Source organism: Artemia franciscana, chromosome 5, assembly GCF_032884065.1.
Source record: "Artemia franciscana chromosome 5, ASM3288406v1, whole genome shotgun sequence".
In the NCBI taxonomy this organism is placed as follows: Eukaryota; Metazoa; Arthropoda; class Branchiopoda; order Anostraca; family Artemiidae; genus Artemia; species Artemia franciscana.
In genome coordinates this window covers 17,505,298-17,519,705 of record NC_088867.1, presented here as the reverse complement: position 1 = coordinate 17,519,705, position 14,408 = coordinate 17,505,298, and the positions used below count along the sequence as shown (strand labels likewise).

At 32.5% G+C, this 14,408-nt stretch overlaps 1 protein-coding gene across 2 annotated transcripts in view; it reads right to left on the bottom strand.

Annotated features, from left to right (window-relative positions):
- Window positions 1-14,408, bottom strand: part of LOC136027040 (bumetanide-sensitive sodium-(potassium)-chloride cotransporter-like) — a 167,758-nt gene that overhangs the window by 49,961 nt on the left and 103,389 nt on the right. The window contains exons 14-16 of one of the 2 annotated variants that reach the window (XM_065703961.1): window positions 10,390-10,547; window positions 7,889-8,015; window positions 690-799 (exon numbers count right to left, since the gene is read on the bottom strand). In XM_065703961.1, coding sequence (XP_065560033.1) covers window positions 690-799; window positions 7,889-8,015; window positions 10,390-10,547 — 395 coding nt within the window. The remainder of the gene's footprint in view (window positions 1-689; window positions 800-7,888; window positions 8,016-10,389; window positions 10,548-14,408) is intronic. The other variant, XM_065703962.1, reaches the window with a different exon arrangement.

Sequence of the window (14,408 nt, the reverse complement as noted above, 5' to 3'; positions counted from 1 at the left end):
TTCACAGTATTTATGTTTTCCTCATCTTTTTATGTGTGTAAACACCAAATAGTCCTTCTGAGCTTTCATACTTAAGAAGAAGGAGTAGAAGAAAAATCACAAGAATGACAATAAAATTAAAGAAAAAGAAGGAAACCAAAGAACTAGTAAGTAAAGACTTACATTGATAAAGTTAAAATATATTGACCGATTTTAATTGCAAATTGAACATATGGACTGATGGAAATTTTGATGGTTGTCCTAAATAATTTATTAGGCCACGCTGTCTTTCCGTTTACAAACAAAACAATTGAAAATGTAGAGGAACAGGCTATATCCGTCTTTAAACATTTTCAAATGTTTTACTTGGGTTGATCTGCTTCAGCGTAAAATTCTGATCTTTAATGATTAAAGCTGTGTTCTATGAAAATTACAACCCATATGCGGAACTTATGCATAAATGAATGTTTTCAAGCTCCCTAGGGATCCCTTAAAGATTTTTCTGGACATGGCTGCTAAAAAACTCTTCTCTTACATCAATGCTATAGGTTACTACGAATGCGTTTCGTTTGAATATCTGATAATCTGATAATTGAACTGATAAACTAAGGAAAGTAACTATTAGTTCTTAAATTTTCAACAAAACAGAGAGAAAAGTAGTTAAAACTGAATTTAAGATTCATTAAAATAGAATAAAAAATTTTTTTTACCTCCATCATCGTAAAGCCACCAGACATCAATGAAACCTTTGGGCTGCTTTCGTCTGAACACAGTAAGATTTTCTAATATGTTCTTTGGAACGTTTTCACCGTAAAGCGAACTAAAAATCAATTTTAAAATCAAGTTGGTCAAAAATAGCTTTAAATCTCTGTTTACATAACAAATATGCTACTGAGAGTTAAAATAGACTTTAACAAGAGATCCAGAGTGATTACTAGGAAATGATCTTGCGACTCGAAAACCTTTGATCCTTTGACTAGTTACGTATTTTCTTCCACATCATCCCCCTGTCCTCAATAACATGCTGTGAAACCACACTGGCTATACATAAAACACCCTTACTCTCATTTAGTTTTTCTTTCTTAATTATCGTCTTTTCGTTTTTGTACATCTCTTCGAAATCTATTTAGTTGACCCTAGCAAGTTTGCCAAGGGAACAGCATTTACCTCTTCAATCGCTTGCTTATATATTTTTATCTTCCACTACATTTGACTCTATTCTTAAGAAAATAAACAAACTTCGTATTTAACACTGCATAAAAGTATAAAAAAGACAATAAAAAACATTCTCTAGCCAAAAAGAGGTAGAAATCATGGATAAAGAGCAAAAAAACTGGAAGTAAATCAAAGTTAATAGCTCAATTGTTTCCAGATGATGCACCGCGCCTTCTAGTTTGAAAGTAAGAGCCTAGCATTGTCAACACGCTCAATGTACTTTTCTAGTAAATAAAAATGGAAATATCACTATATAATTTCAAATTTGTATTCAAAATACTTCTGAGTCTCTTAGCATTTTATTAGTTCCTGGTGGTAGTTGAAACTCGCTGTTTGATTTTTTTTTCTTTCAGTTCTCATTTTTCTTGATTTGCCGCAAAAGAATATTTAGTGTATTACTTGGGAACTTTGGCTCTGGCTCCCTATTGAAAAAAAACAAGTCTTTTTTAACTGAAAGTAAGGAGCGACATTAAAACTTAAAACGAACATAATTATTCCGTATGTGAAAGGGGCTGTCCCCTTCTGAATGCCCCGCTCTTTACACTAAAGTTTGACTCTTTGTCACAACTCTACTTTAAAAAAAAAAAAAACTTGAGCGTTAAGAGCGGGGCGTTGAGGAGCGGACAGCCCGTTTCATATATGGAATAATTTTTGTTCATTTCAAGTTTTAATATCGCTCCTTACTTTTAGTTTCAAAGAAAATTGTTTTTTTATTTAATTTCTGAACTTTTTTGAATAAATGCTGGTTTTGAATTTGGCTCACCCTACATGAATGACTAAAACAAATTTTGCATATTAGTTTTACTTTATTTAACCAATAATAACCTAAGTTAATAAAAACACAAATTAACGACTCAATTACCCTCGAGTATATTGAGAAGTTCCAAAAAGTACTAAATTGTTTTGACAGTTTGAGAAGTCAAACTCAGTCTCTGGAGCGTAGAATTGAGAGTGTTGATCAAAAAAATCGATGATTTGGAACAGGAGAATCTTCTTGATTCGCTGGTGTTTTTTGGTGTATAGCAAAATCCTGAGACTAGTCTAGGCTCAACAAGACTCAACGTTATACAATGAATGGGAGTCAGCGGTGTGTCATCTACACGTGTTTTAGCCATGAATCGGTTCAGACTCTTAAACGCGATGTCACATACGCAATCACCGAGTACGGTGGCTCCGGTACTGGTGAGATTTGGGAACAAAGATATAGCTTACCCAGTCTATAAAGTAAAATCGAAAATTGCAAAATCTGGTATCTTCGTTAGTGAATACCTTACTAAAGTGAGGAAATCGGTACTAGAAGGTGCTAAAGATCGATTTGCTGCTAAGAACGTTTGGACTGATCACGACCGCATTTTCAAACGAGAGCGAAGTGACTTTAATTCCGTTCCAATCAGATCACTTACGGACACCCTCTAAACCTTCCAATCGATTTTGTTTGTTAGTTGTGTTTTTTTATGTTTCTTTTCCTTTTTCGTTGTGTATTCAGTTTTTTTCTTCTTTCGTCTTTCATTTGTTTTATTTATTTTTGTTTTTTTTCCTTCTTTGCTATGTTGAAAGTCAGTTTATTTTCGTTTGTGATGTTGACTGATGTTCAATGTTTAGCAAGATTTACAAATAGTCCTTTTCGCATTGAGGATCATTTGGAGGCCCAAGTTGGCTGTAATAATTTTCTTGTTGCAAATTTTAATCCTCTCCGCGAGAGTTCGTTTATTAGACCCACCGAAATAGAAAAGGGTTTTGCCTTTTCGCTTTGCCTTTTTTCTTGGAATTGCCATCTAACTACTGGATATTTTGATTTGCTCCAATTGAATGAAAATTCTCCTTCTAAATTTGATGTTGTAGGTCTTTGTGAAACATTTTCAAATTCTGATCAATCTCTCTCGACATATTTTTTTTCCAGTTTATGATTTTGAAGTAAGGAAGCGAACATCTATGAAGTGTGGTGGATGGGATTTTTAATAAAGAAATTTTTAAACGTGTAATTAGAAATGATTTTAAGGGTTTGGATGGAAGGCAAGATAGAAAGTTTTTCTCTTAAAATTGAAGTTAAAAAAAGAAGATTTTGATTAGCATGGTGTATAAGCCGTACAGTGCTCGCCTGGATGAGTTTATTGGTGGTCTTGATTTGATGCCTCGATGTATTTCTTCTACAGGTTTGGATTTTATACACATGGGTGATTTTAACTATGTACTTTTAAATCTTAAAGCTGATAATTTTTAATTTTTAATTGCATGATTTTAAATGATCTTTGTCCCTTAGCCTGTGTTCCAACCCGTATATCAAGTCACTCCTTATTTGATTCATTGTTGTAGAGATGTGGCTGTACGTCCCAGTTCAGACCATTTCCCAGTTGTGACTTAGTTAACTTGTCTTAAAAAGTTTATACTAGGTCAAAGAAAATAATGGCGCGTGCACTTAAAAAAGAAAACCTGAATAAATTTGCCGAAGAATTGAGTTATCTCAGCTGGGATACTGTGTTGGAAAAAACTGATGATTCTTCCCTTGCTTACAATAAATTCATGTCTATTTTACAGCCCATTTTGTGATAAAACATGTCCCTTACGAACTGTTACACAGAAGAAGGATGAACCACGAAAGCCATGGATAACCGATCAAATCATAAGTGAGAGAAAAAAAAGAAATATACTATACAAACAAGCTCTAAATATTCAGGATCCGACTGATTTCGAGGAGTTCAGAAAGGCAAGAAACAGAATAAACTTTCTGCGATGCCATGCTAAAAATAGGTATTTAGTAAAAAGCTCAGTGAGAACAAAGATGATCCTAAGGCAACATCGCAAGTTAATAATGAATTCACGGGAAGAAAAAATTGCAGCCGTTCTCCTTGTATTCACACTAATGGCATGTCTGTAAGCGACAAGGTTGTTGTCGCCAATCGGTGATGGTCAGGTTTATTCAAAAGTTCATGAGGGTGCTAGAAATGATTGAAAAATTTCTGTCAGATGGATTTGTGTAAGATTGAGGGGAAAGATTGGAGTTTCGATTTGAAAAATGTACAAATGATAAAGTTATAAAAATTGTTAAGAACAGTAATTCAAATTCTGCTGGGATCGATGGTGTAAATCTAAGGACATTGAAATTTACAATGATGTATCTACTTCCTTCCTTGCCTCACATTATTAATGTATCCCTGTCAACAGCCACCTTCTCAGATGCCTTGAAACAAGTTAAAGTAATGCCTCTATTCAAAGGAAGTTTGAAGTCAGATATAGGTAACTAGAGACCAATCTCAATGTTGCCTTTGCTCTCCAAAATACTTGAGAAAGTGGTCCATAAATGCTTTTAATGCTTTTTGTTTTTGCAACCGCAGTTTGATTTTTGGAGAGGTCACTACTAGTAATGCTGCTATTCACCTCGTTGATTTCGTAAATAATTGTCTAGAAAGGGGCGAAATTCCCATAACAGTATTGTTTGATTTTAAAAACGTTTTTGATAAAGTTGATTTTAGTATTTTAAAGCGAAAATTAGAATGTGTAGTTATAAGAGGATCATGCTGAAAGTGGTTTGAAAATTGTTTGAATGGTATATTTATTAATGTTATGATTTGTGATGTCGCTTCTGCCCCATTTCCTGTGGCTTGTGGGGTCCCACAAGGCTAAGTACTTGGTCCTCTGCTTTATTCAGTATATGTTGATACGGCGAGGTTTTCTTTGCCAGGTTCTTTTCTCACCTCGATGGCTGATGGCACTGCATTAACATTATCTAGTCGGTGTTTACATAGTTTGATTATAAAGGCTAATCACATTTTAGAAAGTTTTCATATTTTCACTGGTTTAAGCTTACTCACTGTTAATATTGCAAACATAATTTTATTTTATATTCAAGAGTAGGTGAGCCCCAGGATATTAATAGAAAAATTGTGTTTGTGAAGGAGCCAGTGAAAGGAGTGCACTAAATGCGATACTATGGTTTCTACCTTTATTACAATCTTTCATTGAAACGACATGGTGATGTTGTTGCAACGAAAGTCGCACCCACCAGGAGTTGGAGTAATTCGACATTTTAAGAATTTTTTACCACCATAAATTTTATTAATTTTATATAATGCTTTAGTCCACCCATTTATTTCATATGGATGTGTGTTGTGGTCAAGCAACTTTTATTCAAATTTTAAACGAATACAAGTTCTTCAAAACAAAGCTATACGATCAATTGATAGATACTTGGAAAAGATCAATGAGGCTTATGCATGTTATGATAGACTTCAAGTTTCGGGTAACTCTGTGACAACCAAGCAGGAATATGCTCGTATTAGTGTTGGAATTGTGTCAGTCCCTAGGTATCTCATAGTTTTAAAGTAGAAAATAAATCACTTTATAGTTACAGTACCCGCAATGGTGATAATATAGGCATTGAATTCAGAAGTGGAACTAGAGCAAATTTTTCTGTCAGATATCTATGTCCTAAGGTTTGGAATTCTCTTCCAGAGAGCATTTGGGAGGAGGAACACCTTGTTTTTTTTTAAGAGAAAAATGAAAAACTATCTTTTGGGTCTTGGTTCATAGATTTTTTTTTCTTTTCTTTTCTTTTTTTGTGATTAGAGATTGGTCATAATTCGGTTGTTTATTAATTATTATTTATTTCCTTTTTCTTTTTTTGTTTTGATCGTTTGTTAGGAGTTTTATTTGTTATATATGTGGTCGCCCAGTAGCATGTACATTTATGTCTTTCTTTGAGCAGCCACTTGGATTAATGTTATGTGTTGGATCACTTTGTATTAAAACGTAATGAATTGAAGCAAAAAAATATTAACATTATTTTCAATTATTCGTTATTTGTCATAATAAACCATATGAAACACTGGCATTTGTTTAGTATTTGCTCAAATAATTGTTCAAAGATTAAATTTTATTTGAAGGTTTTAACAAATAATTTTAAAAAAGGTTCTCCCAACACTATTTTCGTCTAGTTGCTCAAATGAAAAACATGGAGTCATCCATAAACTGTAATTTTTCCTTTCCTAATTATTGTGAAACTGAGCAAAACTCAGGTTTCATTAGTTTTCTGTTATAATTTCATAGATAATGATAATTCAACGCCTCGTAAGAAATCTTTCACCTAAGGCCTTTAAGACAAATCAATTTCCAAAAAATAGTTCCATGCTTATGCATTGTTGTTTAAACATTGAAGATTAATAAGGAAATATCATGTGGACGGTTTTTGCGTCCTAGCTGAATTTGCTATGTGAGGCGTGTAACATCAAGAAAAAATCCAATTTTTTTTCTAACCTAAGGTAGCAACATCTGCATAATTTTTGATATACCCGGTACCATAAAAAATCAAAATCTTTTTGAAAAGTAAGATTTTGATCATAGCGTAACTTTTATGATCCTAATATTCTGCGGAATTCCACAGGGATCGATTTTACAGCACTCCTTTACCTCATTAATACCGCAGATATAGAAAATTTGATGAAAGATTGTTTGGCACTATCATTTGAAGATGATGCAGTTTTATTATTGCAAGCTTTAAGCGTTAAATCCTTTTTAAGACCATGGAGAGCACGTTAAATGGTCTAATGAAATATACGAGGATTAACCTTTTATTGATTAATATTAAAAGAAAGAATTACATGATATTTTCTACTATTAAAAAGGTAAACACTGAATTATCTTTAACAGCTCATGGATATCTGATAGATAGGGCTTCAACATTTCAATATTTAGGTGAAATCATCAATGAATTATTGTCATTGAAGAATATACAAATTCATTATCTATAGAGATTGCTGGAGGAACTGTGTGTTTTTAAAGACTGAAAAATTTCCTTCCGCAAAAAGTTTTGCAAACCATTTACTTTACTCTTGTTTATCCGTATATTCAGTATAATTGTTACGTTGGAATAAAAATTTCTGTTATAATCTAATGACAATTGAGACCTTAAAAATAGAGCTGTAAAGTTAATTTATTTTAATAAACTTATTACTAAAGAGGTTTTTCTTAAATCTCAGTTACTAACAGTAAGACAAATTTACCAGCTCAAAAATGCTGTATTAATCTTGAAATACTTGAATTGTCTAGCACCCCCAGGACTAACACAGCTTGTCCTTTTTTATTTATCGTCACATTTTCACGTTTATCCAACATCGTCATCCACACATTTTTCTCTTATCTCGGATATTTGCCAATCACAAACAGTAGCTTTTTCTATAAAATACGTTGTAGTGAAATTAGGGAAAATCAGTCCGCTGGAAATAAAAGATCCTGTTTCAGCTCTGTCATTTTGATACAATTATTAAAAAAACATCTTCTTTCTACTAATACAAATGAATAATGCTTAGGAGGATTTTCTTTTTTTTCTGAAGAGAACAGTGCTTTTTTTCAGCATTCTTTCTGTTTCAAATTTTAACACTTTGTTGTTTTGTCAATAATCAGTGATATATTAATATGCATACTCAGCGTTCTCCAAGGATACATTTAGGCCCTAGGGATCATTGCTCAGTCCCAGGAGTTACTATATTTGGGTGTTTATGGTCAATAAAGTCAAAGTTCAAAGTACTCATATCTACTGAATTTTGATGTAACTGGAACCACAAAAAAGTGCGAAAATCTTTTGAAATGTAATATTTTGATCCTCAAACCTTCTGGATGCTATAACTTTCAATATGGAATCCTAGGAAAAAGAACTAAGGGAACACAGGCAAAAATTTAGTGAAAACCCCAAATAACTTACACGTCAATTTTCAAAGTCGAATCCTTCTTCTTCTTCGTTTTAGATTGTGGTGCTTTTTCGTCAACAGATACGATTGAGTCCATAGAACCCACAGATTCTTGATATTCAAATGCTGGATTAGGGATACCTTTAAAAAACATTAATCTAATGTAAAACAAATTATTATTTACAGATCAAATAATGTTAAACTAACATTTGGAGATATACAAACTTTTATTATCAAATTAAATTTATGAAATATGTAACTCATGGACTCATTCCAGTAGGATGTGTTTTCCCATTACACCACTCATCAATTGACTCTCAGCGTTGATACAATGATGCCAAAAGCGTTAAGTGACACTTTCTGTTGCATTGACCATTGTGTCTCAATAAAACAAATTATGAAGCTTGGTTTTTACTGCAATCCAGCATATTCTCCAAATTCTCCACAATTCTTACGAATTAATTATATCTACTTTACTCTTTTCCGAGAATAGCTAAAAAATAAATTCTTCGAAATTGGTTTTTTTCCTTTAACATCTCTTAAAGCCCTCGCCCATAAAAAGAATTGTCTTGTGAGCTGTTCATTCTTACCCAGGTAATCATGAACAGATAATTAACTTTCAAAAAACAGAAACTTTCTTTTCAGTTTCTTTGCTGTCTCATAAATATTATGTCTTTTAGCACAAACCTTTTTAACTAACAGTCAATAATGACAGAATTAAAAAAAAATAACTTCAGCAAATCAGTCCCATCAGAAAATAAATTATTATACTAAATCAAATGAAGAAATTAAACAGCACAGGGGAAATTTCGTCTCTTTCGTCATTGAAGCTACTGAAGAATCTTTTTTATACCATAGCACTAGGAATTTATTGGTTTAATTTTACAAAATTTTCAAATTTGAGCCTTCTGGGGATCAGTCTCAAGAATTTATTAACACAAGGATGGAATAAAAATTAAATTCTAAAAATTAGGTGTACGATTATGGGAAAAATAATCAAAATACTAGCTTTAATTTACAAATAGCTTATACAAACATTGTCACCCATGGTCTTAATGAAAAGGTGTTAATTTCAAAATTAAAACAGAATTGCGTCAGTGTGCATGAAAATAAAATAAATAACTGGATATGAACTTAAATTATCTTTAAGCGGGGGAATATCCTATATCTTCATCCAATATATCGGGAAACATGTTTGAATCAAGATGAATTGATGTTCTCCACATGCTCAGGGTGTTGACCACTAAAAGTGACCCTTAATATTCACTAACAAGATATTCATGGATTTTCCTTTGAGACACATTTTTAAAGTATCTTATACTTCAACCAAAATAGAGAAAAAAATACTATTGACATAAAAAATTCTGTAAATTTAATATGGTAGCGTAAGACTTAGGGCTAAATTTCAAGTAACATATCGATAACTGTCTTATTTTTTGGGCACAAAAACTGTAATAAATTCTAGAAAAAAACAATATTTATGGTGAATCATTTGGAGAGAGCTGTTTAGTTTATGATAGGAAACAAACTTCTTTAAGCTTATTTTCAGAAAGTTGTAGAAGCCTGCAGTATGTTTAGCTTAACTAAAAAACATCCAGTTTTAGTTTTTCCCCACAGAACTAAACAACAATTTCAGAAATCCTACTAAAATAATTTCAAGCTTTTTTTACTGCAAAAATTACCTACAATTGGCTAACTACCATAAGCACGCATTACTAGACAGGGTTGTCAGGATCACCATTTTTCTTTTTCATTTTATTGAAAATGTATGTAACCTACGTTCCGTATGGTGATCATTCAGACTGTTTAATTACATTACATTTTTCTTAGAAATCATCAGACATGTGTGAATCCTTTTACGGGAGTCTATTATATTCATACTAGTCCATTGACGATAAAGTAATTTTAGAGCTCTCTGTGCCTTACTTTTTCTGACGCAAATTAACGGAATTTCTTCACCTCGATTCTTTGAATCTTTTAGTATTTTTTTCAAAGATCTAATCTACTTGTTAAAATAAACATGCCATCAACGGTGTTGAATACAGCTTACAAGTATTTCAATGAAGCTAAAAGAGTAGGAACCCATAACAAAGGAAATTATAACATGGCTTTATTAATATTTATAACTACTATTGCTACCTACAACTAAGAATTATTCAGAAGAACTAGAATTCTTTAAAAAGCTCAATCGCAATGCAAGTGTGAACATTAACTTGGAAACTATGTTTATTTTCACCCAGGACGAAATTTCTTATTGATTATGGCATAATCAGGGTGCATCAACATGCCGCGCATAGGCTAGTTTTAACAGAGTTACACAAAGATTCCATTGCACTCTCTTGGAATAATTAGCTGTTTATTGTTAGCGTATTTCAAAGCAAAAACGGGACTTAGAAAAAAACACAAATATCTTTATTTATACCTCTTTTCTCCCCGGAAATGAATTTTATCGGTTTCCTGTTTTATCTGAATCAGTTCCCTTATTAATTGCTGAAACTAATGAAGATAACACTACCTTCCGTACCGGACTTTGGCATTTCTCCATTTCCTAGCATCCTTGGTGATCCAACTGACTTGCCAACAACACCATCTAGGAATCTGATATAATCAGAGAAATCTAATCCTTGCGGTGCCCGTAAAATTGCCACTGCAACTCCTTGACTAAACGCAGCGCTAAAAAGAAGGATAAAAAACTGGAGAAAAGGGATAAAACGCAGCGCAGTAAAAATTAAAAAAAGGAAAATTATTCTAATTGTCTTAAATAAAACCAAAATCAAATGAATTAGGCCAATAATCCGTACATGCCTGAAGAACAAAAGTAAAATAACAAAAATACCAGCATAAGAAAGGGACCTCAACCTCTAGAAAAAAGGAAAAATGGACTGGTCTTAGGAAAATAAATTTTTTCAATTGAAAGTAAGGAGCAGCATTAAAACTTAAAACGAATTCAAATTATTTTATCCTTTAAGATGTCTCTTCCTCAACATCCCGCTCTTTACATAAAAGTCTTTAGTAGTTCTTAAAGAATTGGGACAAAATTCAAACTTTAGCATAAAGAGCAAGGTGTTGAGGAGGGGGAAACCCTCAAATGCATAACTATGTTTGTTCATTTGAAGCTTTAATATTTCTTCTTACTTTTAGTCGATTTCAGTCACATCATAAAGTCTTAATAAGCAAAAGCTGCTATTAGGGCTTATACACTTATAATAGCAAAAGAAAAATGATAAAATTGCTCAGTTTTGCTGTTTTATAAAACAATAAATCAGAATTACAAATAATAAATGAACAGTAATATCTAGGGGCTACTGGAGTGCCCAATTTGAAAACGTTAAAGTCAACAAGATACAGTGACAATCAACAGAGTTACTTGCACAGTGGATTGTTTGGGGCTATTCTAAAAAGTATACAAAAAATTTGGCGTATTGAAACATTAGAGTGTTTAAAAAATAGACTCTTCTAAAAATTATCAATTTAGTTACTGAAATTAAATGATAATGGCAAGAAAATATAAGTGGATTATCTTTTTTTGGCAAGGTTACTCCCTTTGCGGATATTGTGATGGGTATAACCATCCTTTGTTGGTGCAATCGTTTTTCTCGTACTCATCTTCTTATATCAATAATTTAGATAATTTAATCATTTTCTGTTTCTTCTTTAAGGAGGTTGGTTTAAAATCAAGTGCAGAAAGTCATTTGTGGAGAGGTCTATTCTTGTATAATCGACATAGTAAATTTTTTTCACGGTTTAATGTCTAAAATTTTATGGTCTAGCGGATATGAACTTTTGAAATTAACAGCAAAAGATAACAATATGTAGTCCTCCCTAACGGGGATTCGTCAGGTTTTTCCTCGATATCCTGTGGAGCCCCTCAAGGGACTAAATCAAGTCTGCTAGTTTTTTTTAATTAAGTTTTACCAAGTTTTGACAATGCTTTTTATTTTATTCTTCAAATATTTTATTCCTCGGCTCTTGGGGATTAAATAGCCTGTTTTCTTCTGATACTACGCTACTCTTTATATGAATTTCTACTCTTCTTTTTTTTTGTGTTTGACCCTCGGTGGATAGTAGAAAAAGTGGATGTTCAGGAATCTGTCATCCATTATCCGCCAAGCTCTTCAAGGCATATCAACCTTAGCCGTTTTTAGTTTTTGTGTTTTCAGTACACCCACCATCCTTACTGCCCATACTACCCATGTATGTGAAGCTATCTGCTTGGTCAATGTTCATTTTTCCTAGTATCACCTTTACATCATTATTTGTTCCTAGTCTATGTGACTTATCCTCCTTAAATTAATCTTTGAAGCCCTATGCTTACATGCTGATTTCAAAGCCTTTGCAACTTGTTCATTTTGGTGATATTTTATACAAGATATTCAAACCATCCACGTGGTCCTAAGATTATTATCTAATTATTAATTATGTCTAACAGTTTGTAATAACGAGCTGTAATAATGAGCGACCCGGCTCAGTAGTAACCGAAACTCTAAAAAAAGGAATTTTGGTACAAATAGATTCATCAAAAGAAGTAGATTTTAATGGTGATCTTAAATTTAAAGTCTTATCTAACAAAAATCACGAACCTGAGAAAATTTGCTAATTTTCGAAAAAAGAGCGAAACACCTTCAAAAGTCGTAGAATCGTAATAAAAGTCTTATTATTTGATTTAGCGTATCAGAGAACCCTACTGAAGAGGTTTCATGCTCATATCTTCAAAAATACGAAATTTTTAATTTTTAGCCAAAAAAAACACTACTGATGCATTTTTATTTGTTTTTTGTTTTTTCCCGAGAAAATTTGCCAATTTTCGAAAAAAGAGCGAAACACCTTCAAAAGTCGTAGAATCGTAATAAAAGTCTTATTATTTGATTTAGCGTATCAAAGAACCCTATTGAAGAGGTTTCATGCTCATATCTTCAAAAATATGAAATTTTGAATTTTTAGCCAAAAAAGCACTACTGATGCATTTTTATTTGTTTTTTTTTCCCCACGGGTGATCGTATCGACTCAGCTGTCCTAGAATGTCACGGAAGGGCTTATTCTAACTGAAATTAAAATTTCTAATTCCCTTTTTAAGTGACCAAAAAACCGGAGGGTATCTAGGCCCCCTCTCACGCTTTTTTCTCAAAGTCACCAAATCAAAATTTTGGGATGGCCATTTTGTCCAGCATAGCCGAATGGTGATTTTAAATATGTAAGTTTCATCAAGATTAGTCTTACCCATCAAAAGTTATGAGCCTGAAAAAATTTGCCTCATTTTTGAAAATAGGAGAAAACACCCCCTAAAATTCATACGATCTTAACGAAAATCTCACCATCAGATTCAGCGTATCAGAGAACCTTGTTGTAGAAGTTTCAAGCCCTTATCTACAAAAATGTGGAATTTCGCATTGTTTGCCAGAAGACAAATCACGGAAGCGTGTTTATTTGTTTGTTTGTTTGTTTTGTTTTTTTTTCCCACAGGTGATCGTATCGACTCAGTGGTCCTAGAATGTCACGGAAGGGCTCACTCTTAACTGAAATTAAAATTTCTAATATCCTTTTTAAGTTACCAAAAAAATCGGAGGGCATCTAGGCCCCCTCCCCCGCTGTTTTTCTCAAAGTCACCAAATCAAAATTTTGAGATGGCCATTTGGTCCAGCATAGCCGAAAAATTTAACAAATATGTCTTTAAAACAATGAGAAATTAAATAAAAAAAAACAAGTTTTTCTACTGAAAGTAAGGAGCAACATTAGAACTTAAAAGGAACAGAAATTATTACGTATAAATTGGGTTCGGGCCCTTTTCAACACCTAACTCTTTACGTTAAAGTATTTTTAGTAGTTTAAAAGATCTATTTATTTTAATTAAACGGCCTTTGTTATTCACGGGTCATTCTCAATGAATTAGAACAAAATTTGAATTTTAGTGTGAAGAACGAAGTATTAACGAGGGGGCGAACCCTCTCATATACGTAATGAAAATATACGAATATAGAAGTTCATTCTGTAAGTTGATTTGTAAGTTACGGATATTTATTAATAAAAAAAAACGTTTGTAAATACAATTAAAGTTCTAGTGGCCTTTTTAAGTTACCAAAGTAAATTGGAGGGCAGCTAGGCCTCCTCCGCGCTTTTATTTTATCAAAGTCGTCCAGCCAAAACTTTCAGAAAGCCATTTAGCCGAAAAATGCAAATTAATATGCAAATTTCTTTTTTAATTATTCACGTACTGTGAGCCAAAATCAAAACCTGCAATAATTCAAAAACTCTCTAAAATTAAAAAAAAAAATTACTGAAAGTAAGGAGCGATATTAAACGAACAGAAATTATTTCATATATCAAAGGGGCTGTCTATTTAATATCTTAGTCTGGCACACAAAACAAGGATAGGATGTCCACTTTCATAGATAAATTTATAAATTCTTTCTTTTCTTTTTCTGCTCTTTTTCGCTTAAAATATTTACATAAAAGGAAGTGAAATATTTCAAACATTTCCAAACATTTTGCCATTTTCAGCCGGTACTTTCAAACATTTTTATCGCGGCAACATATTTC